The sequence below is a fragment of the Littorina saxatilis genome, linkage group LG12 (assembly GCF_037325665.1).
Source record: "Littorina saxatilis isolate snail1 linkage group LG12, US_GU_Lsax_2.0, whole genome shotgun sequence".
NCBI lineage: Eukaryota > Metazoa > Mollusca > Gastropoda > Littorinimorpha > Littorinidae > Littorina > Littorina saxatilis.
The window spans coordinates 66,795,079-66,808,682 of NC_090256.1; the positions used below are offsets into that span (position 1 = coordinate 66,795,079).

A 13,604-nucleotide genomic window follows, 5' to 3' on the forward strand; every position below is an offset into this window, starting at 1 on the left:
CCGCTTCGCCGGGAAGAAGTCGAGCCGAATATCATGTAAATGACGTCGGGTCAAACTACAGTCTGGCAGGGACCTAATTTTCGACAAACTTTTGATGTCAAAGTCTGGTATCACACAGTAAGCCGTGTAGTATTCTCTGTTTCTCTAAGGCACTCCAGTTAGCACTGAGAGATTAACAAGAAAAGATACTTCTTCTTCTTGTCGATCACTAAAGATACAAGAACCATGGTGTTTTTTGTTTTTTTTTACCGTTTACTGTTGACATTTCAGGCAGCGCCGGGGCTGGCAAAAGCACGTTCATCAAACAGCTTCGTCTTCACTATGGCGACCGGTTTCCAGAGCAGACGCGTTCTCAGTTCACGCAATACGTGCTGTATAACGTCACGTGTGCTTTACACATCATAATGGACCAGATGGAACTCATGGGCATCAAATACGACAACCAACAAAATCAGGTGACGTCAGACGGAAGTGACGTCATATTATGTTCATTTGTCTGCAGAGATGATTCGTAATTCGCTCTTAAGTGACATGTTTTGAGCCAGTTTGAAGTTACGACGAATAAGAGCGAGCGAGCGAGCGAGAGAGAGAGAGAGGGAGAGAGGGAGAGAGGGAGGGAGGGAGGGAGGGAAGGAGAGAGAGAGAGAGAGAGAGAGAGAGAGAGAGAGAGAGAGAGAGAGAGAGAGAGAGAGATCAAAAGTGATCGAAGAAAACAAGGCTGATTAGGGAATGCGAAAGAAAATAACAACAAAAAGACATTATATTATGCTTACGAACCAAACAACAACAACAACAACAACAACAAACAACCACCACCACCACCCCATCGACAATAACAACATCAACAAACAGCCAAGCAAACAGCCAAGCAACCAACCAGCCAACCAACCAAACAACATTTACAACATGAACAACAAAACAAACATACAAAAATAAATGCCCTGTATCTGTACACCATTTCAGCAAAAGGCCGCAGAACTCCGCGAGAAGCACCCGCGCATCTCTCTGGACACTATCCTCAGACGTTACAAAGAGGAGGAGGACCGCTGCCAGAAGATCTGTCCCTCCATGTCGCGTGCCGACGTCCGGCATCGGCTCACCTTGCTGGACGTCTACGTGCCACACGTGGCCGACGTGACGCTGCTGCAGCAGCTGTGGACGGACTGCGGCGTGCAGTGCTGCTACGCGCGTCGCCTGAAGTTTCCACGTAAAACTCTGACGCCCACCTATGAGTAGTAAGTAACCTGTTCAAGTGGAAACACTCCTTTATAAGGCTGTCCTTACTTAAGTCCGAACTTGTCTTCGCAAAGTCTTGTTACCGAATATTTCAACGCCAAAGCTGCCTGCAGTGAGCTTCGTGAAGAAGACTTCGCCAAATAAATGTCTGGCTTTAAGACCGCCACAGATGCGAAGACAAAATCGGGGTTTAATAGGGATAGATTCTAAAAAATATATAGATACATTTCCGACCTTTTTGAAAAAAACATCTGAAAAAGCAAGGTCTCCAAAAAAGAAATCTTGGAGAGGGGTTGGGTGGGGGCGGATATGTGTGTGTGTGGATGAGTGTGTGTGTGTGTGTGTGTGTGTGTGTGTGTGTGTATGTGTGTGTGTGTATGTGTGTGTGTGTGTGTGTGTGTGTGTGTTTCACTGTATATGGTAATAACATGTCTGTTAAATTAGCATGAATTCTGCGTAACCCAGAAAGAATCAGAGATTTCTGAACAGTTTGGTGTGTGTCCAATTGGAAAGATGCTCTTTTCTCACAATTATAGAAGAGAGAAGCGAGAGTTAGGACTGTGGGAGTTCTACTGTATAGATGGTAATAACATGTCTGTGAATGTTGAACCAATACTGCATTAGCTTGAGAGAGTCAGAGAAAACTCATAATAACTTTGGACAAAACTGTTCATAAATAACATGTTTGGTGTTCTGCTGACAAGCAGACATGCAGACACACACACACACACACACACTCGCACACACATTAACACACACTCACACACCAAAACGAGGCAGGGGTACAGGAGCAGGTGAGGCGGAGGGGAGGGGGGGGTGGGTAAGGGGCAAGCCCCTTAGCATATGAAAGTGACATTTTGGGTCTCTTCTTGACAATAAAGGTATATTTGCCGTGTAAGATTGAGGGGGGGGTGGAGGCTTCCAGAACCGAGGATCCCCCCTCCCACCCCACCGCCTAGATCCAGCCCTGATTACTATACATTTACATACATGCGTCATTGCTTTTGCAGTTTCCTGGAAAACGTGGACCGGATTCTGACCACAGACTATGTACCCGCCATTCAAGACATTCTCCACATCCGATGGCCCACGCTGGGCATGCAAGAACACGTCTTCACGATGGACCATCTGCTTTTCAAGTAAGTCATGCGGTTCTCCTCTGTATTTCTCTCCTTTGATGGTCCTTTTTCAAGTAAGTCATATGGTTTCCCTCTGTATTTCTCTCCTTTGATGGTCCTTTTTCAAGTAAGTCATGCGGTTCTCCTCTGTATTTCTCTCCTTTGATGGTCCTTTTTCAAGTAAGTCATGCGGTTCTCCTCTGTATTTCTCTCCTTTGATGGTCCTTTTTCAAGTAAGTCATGCGGTTTTCCTCTGTATTTCTCTCCTTTGATTGTCCTTTTTCAAGTAAGTCATGCGGTTCTCCTCTGTATTTCTCTCCTTTGATTGTCCTTTTTCAAGTAAGTCATGCGGTTTTCCTCTGTATTTCTCTCCTTTGATGGTCCTTTTTCAAGTAAGTCATGCGGTTCTCCTCTGTATTTCTCTCCTTTGATGGTCCTTTTTCAAGTAAGTCATGCGGTTCTCCTCTGTATTTCTCTCCTTTGATGGTCCTTTTTCAAGCGTTTGATTGAGAAAAAAAATGGGTATCGCGATTCTGTCGCTTCACACTATCCCCATGGATAGCAACCCGAATTAGCTTGAGGATATTCCCACAGGACAATAAGTCAATAAGTTGAAAAGAGATAACACAAAATATTGAAGGTAATTTTTATGGAGCTGGTATTGGTATAAAAGTGCGCTAGAAATCTAGAAGTAGAACGAAAGGGGCTGCAAGAGTTAAGATAAAAATTAATTACTTTGGCCAGTTTACACTCATGTATTCTTGTTTTCTTGTTTGTCTCACATCTTTGGTTTGTTTTTTGCACTACCCCTGTAGCTGTTGTGGCTTTCAGAGTAATCGATGTGGCGGGCCAGAAGAGTTTGCGGAAGAAGTGGATCCACTTTTTTGAAGGAGTGACGGCGGTTCTCTTTTTTGTTGCCCTCAGTGGATATGACGAGGCCGTCGAAGAAGAACCGTCGATGGTAGGTTAAAATCTCATCTGGCTGGAGGCGGATGCACTTTTTTGTATTGGTATATCTAAAACATAAGACGTAGGTTAGGATATACAACTGCTTGTTGTACATGCAATACACACTTTGAATTGCCAATTGTGGCCTAATTGGCTGCTTTTAAAATAAACTGTGGAAAAAAACGGTTGTACTCTCAATAAAGTATTTATTCCTGTGCAATTTCATTCTTACTTTCTATGCCAATTAAGGCACTCAACTTGGCAATCTAGCACATTTTTCTTATATTCATCAAAGATTTCTTTTACAGTGGTCACGTGACCACCATTCAAATAAATACTATCCCCAAAATCGACTTGACAAAAACGGTAGGTACCAATTAAAAAAAAGCATAATTAATTCATGTTGATTTATGTGTGCTCAGAACATAATGCAAGACTGTACTTAATTCCTGTTGTGTTGTGTTGTGCTCAGAACATATATGATGCAGGGCAGTACTTAATTCCTGTTGTATTGTGTGTGCTCAGAACATGATGCAGGACAGTACTTAATTCCTGTTGTGTGTGCTCAGAACATGATGCAGGACAGTACTTAATTCCTGTTGTATTGTGTGTGCTCAGAACATGATGCAGGACAGTACTTAATTCCTGTTGTATTGTGTGTGCTCAGAACATGATGCAGGACAGTACTTAATTCCTGTTGTGTGTGCTCAGAACATGATGCAGGACAGTACTTAATTCCTGTTGTATTGTGTGTGCTCAGAACATGATTCAGGACAGTATTTAATTCCTGCTGTGTGTGCTCAAAACATGATGCAGGACAGTACTTAATTCCTGTTGTGTGTGCTCAGAACATGATGCAGGACAGTACTTAATTCCTGTTGTGTGTGCTCAGAACATGATGCAGGACAGTACTTAATTCCTGTTGTGTTGTGTGTGCTCAGAACATGATGCAGGACAGTACTTAATTCCTGTTGTGTGTGCTCAGAACATGATGCAGGACAGTACTTAATTCCTGTTGTGTGTGCTCAGAACATGATGCAGGACAGTACTTAATTCCTGTTGTATTGTGTGTGCTCAGAACATGATGCAGGACAGTACTTAATTCCTGTTGTGTGTGCTCAGAACATGATGCAGGACAGTACTTAATTCCTGTTGTGTGTGCTCAGAACATGATTCAGGACAGTACTTAATTCCTGTTGTATTGTGTGTGCTCAGAACATGATGCAGGACAGTATTTAATTCCTGTTGTGTTGTGTGTGCTCAGAACATGATGCAGGACAGTCTCCAGGCGTTCCACGAGGTGTCTCACAACCACTTCTTAGAGAAGACCGACTTCATCCTGTTCCTCAACAAAAAGGACATCTTCGTTAACCATATCCAGGTCACCGGTCTAACCAAGTGTTTCCCGCACTACAAAGGTAGGCACATATAGCTTTCTGAGAACAAATTGAAGGAAGAATACAATTTGGGATGAATGTGGAATTTGTAAAACCTTTCTGCCACGTGTTTCGCACACTACAAAGTTAGGCAAAAAATAGCTTTCTGAGGACAAATTGAAGAAATAATTAAGTATGGGATGGATGTGGAATTTGAACAGAATTTCTGCCACGTGTTTCACACACTACAAAGGTAGGCAAAGATAGCTTTCTGAGAACAAATTGAAGAAAGAATAAAAGTCGGGATGCATGTGGAATTTAAAAAGCGTTTTTGCCACGTGTTTCACACGCTACAAAGGTAGGCAAAGATAGTTTTCTGAGGACAAACTGAAGAAAGAATAAACGTCGGGATCTATGTGGAATTTGAAAAGCATTTCTGCCACGTGTTTCCCACACTAGAAAGGTTGGCAAAATTAGCTTTCTCAGGACAAATTGAAAGAAGAATAAAAGTTGGGATGCATGTGGAATTTTAAAAAACATTTCTGCCACGTGTTTCCCACACTAGAAAGGTTGGCAAAATTAGCTCTCTCAGGACAAATTAAAAGAAGAATAAAAGTTGGGATGCATGTGGAATTTAAAAAAACCATTTCTGCCACGTGTTTCACACACCACAAAGGTAGGCAAAATTAGCTTTCTGAGGACAAACTGAAGAAAGAATAAAATATGCGATGCATGTGGAATTTGAAAAGCATTTCTGCCACGTGTTTCCCACACTACAAAGGTTGGCAAAATAGCTTTCTCGAGAACAAATTGAAAGAAGAATAAAAGTTGGGATGCATGTGGAATTTAAAAAAACATTTCTGCCACGTGTTTCACACACTACAAAGGTAGGCAAAGATAGCTTTCTGAGGACAAATTAAAAGAAAAAGAAAAGTTGGGACGCATGTGGAATTTTAAAAAAACATTTCTGCCACACACTACAAAGGTAGGCAAAGATAGCTTTCTGAGGACAAATTGAAGAAAGAATAAAGTATGGGATGCACTTAGAATTTGAAAAGCGTTTCTGCCACGTGTTTCACACACTACAAAGGTAGGCAAAGATAGCTTTCTGAGGACAAATTGAAGAAAGAAGAAAGTATGGGATGCACCTGGAATTTGAAAAGCGTTTCTGCCACGTGTTTCGCACAATACAAAGGTAGGCAAAAATAGCTTTCTGATGACAAATTGAAGTAAGAATAAAAGTTGGAATGCATGTGGAATTTGAAAAGCACTTCTGCCACGTGTTTCGCACACTACAAAGGTAGGCAAAAAGAGATTTCTGAGGACAAATTGAAGGAAGAATAAAGTATGGGATGCATGTGGAATTTGAAAAGCGTTTTCTGCCACGTGTTTCGCACACTACAAAGGTATAGGCAAAAATAGCTTTCTGAGGACAAATTGAAGGAAGAATAAAATATTGGATGTATGTGGAATTTGAAAAGCGTTTCTACCACGTGTTTCGCACACTACAAAGTTTGGCAAATAACGCTTTCTGAGGACAAATTGAAGGAAGAATAAAATATGGGATGCATGTGGAATTTGGAAAGCCTTACCAAGTGTTTTCCACACTACAAAGCCGGGTAGTACACAAAGCTAAAGATAGGTTTTCGAAATCACGTTGAAGGAAGAATAAAAGTTGGGTTGCATGTTGGATGTGAAAAGCCAAGCACGGGATATTGTTTCTGCTAAGAGTTTCCCACACTACTAAGGTAGACTAAGGGAGTTATTTCGACAAAACGTCTATAATGAAAGCCACTCTCCTTTCTTGCAGGTCCCCCTCACTCAGCCGAGGACAGCCTACGGTTCATCAAGGACCAGTTCATCCAGCACAAGCCCGGCCACAAGCAGATGTACACGCACCTCACGTGTGCCGTGGATGTTCCTCACATGCGGGACGTGCTCACCAGCGTCATGGACAAGATTGTCGACATCAACGTCAAGCGTTCGCAGCTCCACTAGCAGCACTGAAATCAGCTGTATTCCTGGAGAAAAATGAATGCTGATGAAGCATGACTGGGACACACACACCCTGGATGGACAACGGATTTTTTTGTTTCATCGACGTCAAGTTTTTGCAGCTCCATTAGTGTCACTGAATCCTGCTGTGTTACTGGAGAGAAAAATGAATGGTGATGAAGTAGAGTTACTAGTAGCCATATCCATTTGTTGATATTTCCAAATCCGATGGCATTTGTTGGCATTTCTCAGATTAGACTGGTTTTGGAAGTTGTCTATGGATAGACAATTAAAAAAACAAAAACGTTTATTGCATCAACGTCAAGCCGTGTTTATGGAGACAAAAATGAATGGCGATGAAGTAAAGCTGGTTGCAGAGTTGCGAGTAGTCATATGCAGTTGTTAACATTTCCAAGATCCGATAGCATGTGTTTGCATTTCTCAGATTAGATGGATTTGGGAAGTTGTTTATGAATGGACAATTAAAACAATATTTTTGTTGCATCAAAGTCAAGTTTTCGCATCTCCACTTGTGTAACTGAAAGTTATGTTGTAGAAAACTTAAACGACGATGATCAAGTTAGACTCGTAGTACGCATGCCAGAAGACGTTTGCATTTGATGATATTGCTCAGATCCGATGGATTTTGGAAAGTGTCTGTGTACCAAGTTGGTGTTATCAACCTCGAGAGTTCGCAGCTCCACTAGTGTCACTTTAAGCTGTGTTTTAGAAAATCAATTGTAATTGGGTAAGTACGAGTGGCAGTTGACATGCCATTAGTGGTTGGCTTTTGTTGACATTTCTCGGATCAGATGAATTTTGGAGGCAGTTCATAGATGGACAACGATTTTTGTCTCTCTTTTTTTTGCATTTTTTTCTCATGCATCGAGGTCAAGTGTTCGCAGCTCCGCAAATGTCACTGAGAGCTGTGTTAAAGGAAAATGAATGACGATGAAGTAGATATCCCAGTAGTCACTGAAATTTGTTGACATTTAGGCCAAAAAAAATAGGTGTGGTTACGGTAACATAGCCAAAAAATATAGGGTAAGAAGGTAGGCAATCACTTTTTTTTAAAACTTTTTTTTCTAATGTGTACAAATTAAACCTACTTGACAGGGATATAAGTGTGCGACTCAGGCGCTTTCGCTTTCATTGCGTTTTCTGCACTCGTTTTCTTGTGTTTTTTTAAATTTTTTTGACAAATGTAATAAAAAGTTATAGGGTCGGCCCCTAAAAATAGGGTAGGTCGGGTTACCGTAACCACACCTATTTTTTTTAGGCCTTATCAGTTTTGATGCATTTTGGAAGAAGATTTGGGCATCAGCCTCGAACGTGCGCGGCTCCACTAGTGTTACTGAAAGCTGTGCTAAAGAAAAGTTAATGCTGATAAAGTAAGACTGTCAGTTGACATGCCAGAAGCCATTGGCTTTGTTGACAATTCTCAGATCAAATGCATCTTAAAAATGGCCAATGGAACACGGTATTGGCACCAACACCAAGCGTAATTCACAGCTTCACTAGTGTATCTAAAAGCTGTGTTAGAGAAAGACTAATTATGGTGAAGTAAGGGTGGTGGCAGACATATGGCAGTAGCCGGTGGTATTTGTTGACATTTCTCACATCCTGTGGATTTCTGAAAGTGTCCATGGACCATGTATTGGGCCTCATCATGAAGCGATGACGGTCGCCATACTTAATTAAGAATTCATGGGCGGTAATCATTCAGTCAGTCAGACAAGGAAGCTGCAAGTAATGTTCTGCCCTAAATAATGATCGAGTAATGTAATGCCCTCAGTAATATTCGAGTAATGTTGTGCCCATATAAATATTGGTGTAATGTTCGGCGCTCAGTAATAATCGATCAAAGTTCTGGCCTCTGTAATGTTCGAGTTAAGTTCTGCACATCAGTGACGATCGAATAAAGTTCGATCTGCCCTCTGTCATGTTCCAGTTAAGTTCTGCCCTCGGTAAAGCCTGTCTTACACTGTGCCGAATATCCTTACGAATATGAAAATGTTGCATTCGGCCAAAAAAGAGACGAATGGACAGGAAAAAAACAGAGAAAAATCGAAGGCTTACGAATCCTTGCGAATATGTCATACAAATGGTTGCGACTGCTTGCGAATGTCTACCGATCATTGCGATTGTATACGAATCCATATACGGATCTATTACGAACGTTGCGAGTGGCCTTGCGAGTGGTGCGGGTGCTTGCAAACATTTTACGAATAAAACGAGTATGCAATTGGCATTGTTCGTAATGTTGCTCTTACACTCTGGCGAATTGCCCTTGCGAATAGATGTCGCTAATAACTCGTAATGATCGGGACATGGTCGCAAGACATTCGTAAATGTTCTTAACCATTCGCCACCATTCGTCTCTTTTTGTGAACATCAGCAACATGCTCCTAATATTCGCAAGGAAGTCATGTTCTGAATGTTTCGCAACGTACTCGTAAGTATTCGCAAACCATTCGTAATCATCGTAAAGATATGCGTAGCGCTCGTAAGGTTTTTTGTGTGTGCACATTTTGCCAACATCTTGCGAATGGTTGCGAATTCATTACGAATTTCTCAGGAATGTTTTGACCATTTCTTGCCAATTCATAAGAATGTTGCGAAAGCCTTACGAATGCTTGCGAGTGACTGCAATTATTCGTAAAGTGTTTGCAAGAACTCGCAAGGCCATTCGCAAGATTCGTAATAAACTCGCAAGAAATACGCAAGAAATGTGTATATGGATTCCTATGCATTCGCAATGATCAGTAGACATTCGCAACCAATCGTAAGAACTTCACAATAAATATTGATATGGATTCCTATGCATTCGCAATGATCGGTAGAGATTCGCAAGCCAGCGTAACCAATTCGTATCAGAGCTTATCAGATCGTGATATTTTTGGAAAAGTGATGGCGCTTTGCTCGCCGATTTAAAACGCGGCATTCGCCGTTGGTGTGAACTAGGCATAAGAAATTCGTAAGGATTGATAAGGCTTCCAATTTTCTATATTATTCATGTCCATGTGTCTATTTTTTTTTGCCGAATACAACATGTTCATATTCGCAAGGATATTCGGCACAATGTAAAGACAGGCATAACGAATGGTTGCGAATGGCTTGCTAGCGCCACGAATTTCTTTCTTTATTTGGTGTTGAACGTCGTTTTCAACCACGAAGGTTATATCGCGACGAGAGCGCCACGAATACTTTGCGATGATTACAAATGTCTTGCGAGTACTAACGAGTACGTTGCGAGAAAAATAGCAATATGACTTCCTTGCGAATATTAGGAGCAAGTTGCTATGTTCAAAACAAGAGACGAACTGTAACGAATAGTTAAGAACATTTACGAAAGTCTTGCGACCATGTAAAATGCTATTCGCAAGGGCAATTCGGCACAGTGTAAGAGTAGCTTTATGTTCGAGTCATGTTCCGTCATCGGTCATTCGGTTCAGCGTTCAATGGAAATAACGTTGTTTCGGAATTTTAATAGATGGAACTTGCTGAGTGTGAGTTATCGATGAAGATTGATGTCAGCCGCACCACACATTAACCACGATGCACCTATCGCCTGGGTCAACAAAAGCCTGCGTTTTCAACTCTGTTCATCTGCCACTATTTGTTGAGTTTCAGAGAGAAACATCATGCAAACAATTTAGTCAGGAATTTTTTTGTCACCCTTTTCACATCTGAGTAATAGGCACATGACTGAGGGTTCGGTGTTGTTCGAATGTTTGTGTGTGTGATTGTGTGTGTTTCTTGTTATAGCTTTTGTTTGTTTGTTTTTGAGTATTTTTTCGTTGTTGTTGGATTGTTGTGTTGTTGTCGAAAGGGGGGGGGGGGGAGAAAGGGGGGGGGGGGGGACTGAGATTAAGACTGACTTACGAAAGCTGCATTAAAGCTTAGGAGCCTACGTCCAACACAAGTACCACCACAAGTCAGTGCCGTGTCTGAGTGCCTGTGATCTCAGTCATCCTTCTCCCTCTACTCATTCTCTTGCGCAAAAGGCCACGGCGTCAGCTTGACGATTAAAGACACATTTGTCAGTCTCCGGCTTTTTTCGCAGGACGTCGGGTCGAGTCAATCGGCAATTCATCATAGCGGGGCTAAACGAAGGTGATGTAATAGGATGGAGGGGGTTCAGTTGCAGACTGTTGAAACGTTCTTTGTGTTTGTGGGTGTGCGAGTGTGATAAGGTGGTGAGAGGTGTAGACAATTTTTCTTTTAACACAAACACGCACATGTACGTGGGCTTGTATGCATGTCCATACACACTGACACACACGCACGCCCACACACGCCCGCAAGCATGCTTGCACACTCACACACACATTTGTTTTACACACACCCGCGAGCGCACGCACGCACGCAGAGACAGACAGGCAGACAGACAGTGAAGAGCTTACTTGACATTGCCAACGAACGTTTCCGAGCAAAACGCATTCAGGACAGAAGGGAGAAAATTGCGAGTCCTTTACCTCCGAGTAAAGAGAGTGCGCTTTCATCTTACCTCCCCTTCATTGGATTCCGGAAAAAAAATATTTTCTTCAAATAAATGTCTCTTGTCCTCCCAGTTGTTCCTCATTACAATAAAAATGGATGACATGCCCGGAAGGTTCATTTACCAAAACAGTCGTCACGCTTACGTAAACGATCTCGTAAACCATTACAATGGATCTGTCAAGGCTTTTAGTACGTACATGGAATACGATCATCCTTCCATTGGGACAAAGGTCAGAAGAAATGCGTTTTCAGTGTTTGTGCCTGACAACTGTTTTCTCCCCAGATATTGTTATGCTCATTTATCATTATTATTATTATGTTATTTCCTTCACATCCTCGAAACAAGTGAAGGCTGGGTCGATGGTGACAAGTAGAGCCGCAGGGTAACGCACACATACGACTTTTGCCATCATTTTTAGTCCCGCGGCCCGCCAAATACAGAGTAGAAACAAATACTCGGACTGAGACAAGATTTCAAAAGTTCCTCTCAGAGAAACGCATATTGCCGATAATGAGATCCTCCGGAGATCCTCCGTTGATAAAGAATTAGCAGGAACGTCTCCAAAGCCTCATCGCAACCAGTAATGAAGAATGCAAATGTAGCGGAACAAAATATGAGAGGGCAACTTTAGGCCGGCCATTAGCATTGACTATTAGCTTGCTAGAAGGGAGTAGTTATCGTGCTTTGGTGTATGTCTCTGAGGGCAAGATGACGTCATGTAATCTTTGTGTACGTTCCAACAGACAAATTGCTGTATTAATGTACCACGTTCAAATAATAAAGTTGTATTGATCTGAAATGAACTGAATTGAATTGAATTGACTTTATAGAAGGAGGAGCAGAAGAAGGAGAACAAAACCAACGACGACGATGACGACAACAACAACAACAACAACAACAACAACAACAACAACAACATTACAAGGACACTGCAGACTGACCATTCTGATGTGACCTTTCGAGTGACAACACAAAGCGATACTGAAACTGACCACCCTCACTCGGTGACATCTTTGTGGTTCAGCGGCTCCGCACCTGACGTTACCTTTCCCTGGCCAAGACCTGTGACCTCGGGACTGTTACACATGAGCGAGCACAAGGGCTGTTCGTAGTTCAATAAGCACAATGGATGGAAAAAGTTAGGAAAGTGTGGACAATGTGGAGATATATTATTCTTATTGGGTCTACGCATAAAAGAATACAATAACCATGCAAATGCATGCAACGTGTGAAACAGCTCTCTCTGTCTGTCTGTCTGTCTGTGTCTGTCTGTCTGCCTCTGTCTGTCTGTCTCTCTCGCTCTCTCTCTCTCTCTCTCTCTCACTGACTTCCTCTCTCTCTCGCTTTGAAGCTGATGACATTAAACCATCAAAGCGTCAAGCCTTTCTCTCACTCTTCTCATTTCCGTGTCAGTTCTCTATTTCTTCTTTTTTGTGTGGATTCCCCCCCCCCCCCCCCCAAAAAAAAAATCTTTTCTTTTCATTTGAAACGTTTTATGATGGATCCGATTTGTATGAGGGGACGTAGCTCCCGACTGATTATTTGTTATATTAACATATAAATGTTTCTAAGAGTACCTTGTCCTGTTGACGTTTTCATGTGGCATTGATTTTGTTGCCGGTTTTGCTGATGCATGTACTCACTTTCATAATATTATGAAGAAGACGACACTGCTTCGCAAGACTGACATAGGTGTCTGTTGCGAAATTAATTCAGGACTTCCCACTTTGCACAGACAGTTGCCACGCTGTTTCTGTGTTTGTGTCACAACGGAAGGATACTTTTCAAAATATTTCTAAACTCTATGACTGCAGCTTATGTTGCTTTCATTGAGGACGTAACTTTTTTTTTCATATACAGAAAAGATGATTTATTGCTTGGAGAAACCATGCTGTAACTATGTGCGCATGGGCTTTGGAAGGCTTAACCATTATGTAAGTATCTGTCTTCACGAAACGGAAAGCACCTTTACAAGACTGAGACGATGAATGTTGAATTTATTTTGTCATTTTTCATTGGTCTATCGTATACCTGTAATGTATGCAGACTTGTATGGGGACGTGTCTATTTCAATAAAAATCTACAAACTTATAAGCGAGAAGATATAACCAACATATACTAATTTTCAGTGGTGTGTCCTTCTGTGTGTGTGTGTGTGTGTGTGTGCGTGTGTGTTGTGAGTGTGTGTTGTGAGTGTGCACTGATATGCAAATGTGTGCTTGCCTGCGTATATATATGCAACCGGAATGCTCGTGCTCGCGTGAATACATGGGTGTCTGTCTGTGCTCACGCTCTGTCTTCATTGTCTATTCGAATGTCTTAGCTGGACATGGTTACTTGTTTGTTTGCTCAACGCCCAGCCGACCACGAAGGGCCATATCAGGGCGGTGCTGCTTTGACATATAACGTGCGCCACACACAAGACAC

The 13,604-nt window shown here is 42.0% G+C and overlaps 1 protein-coding gene across 6 annotated transcripts in view; it reads left to right on the forward strand.

Annotated features, from left to right (window-relative positions):
• LOC138982607 (guanine nucleotide-binding protein subunit alpha-11-like) overlaps positions 1–13,271 on the forward strand; it is a 113,048-nt gene extending 99,777 nt beyond the window's left edge. For all 6 annotated transcript variants that reach the window (XM_070355935.1, XM_070355934.1, XM_070355938.1 and 3 more), the window contains 6 exons: positions 271–455; positions 964–1,235; positions 2,247–2,375; positions 3,186–3,315; positions 4,567–4,720; positions 6,489–13,271. In XM_070355935.1, coding sequence (XP_070212036.1) covers positions 271–455; positions 964–1,235; positions 2,247–2,375; positions 3,186–3,315; positions 4,567–4,720; positions 6,489–6,676 — 1,058 coding nt within the window. In that variant the 3' untranslated portion in view covers positions 6,677–13,271. The remainder of the gene's footprint in view (positions 1–270; positions 456–963; positions 1,236–2,246; positions 2,376–3,185; positions 3,316–4,566; positions 4,721–6,488) is intronic.
• Positions 13,272–13,604: the final 333 nt, after the last annotated feature.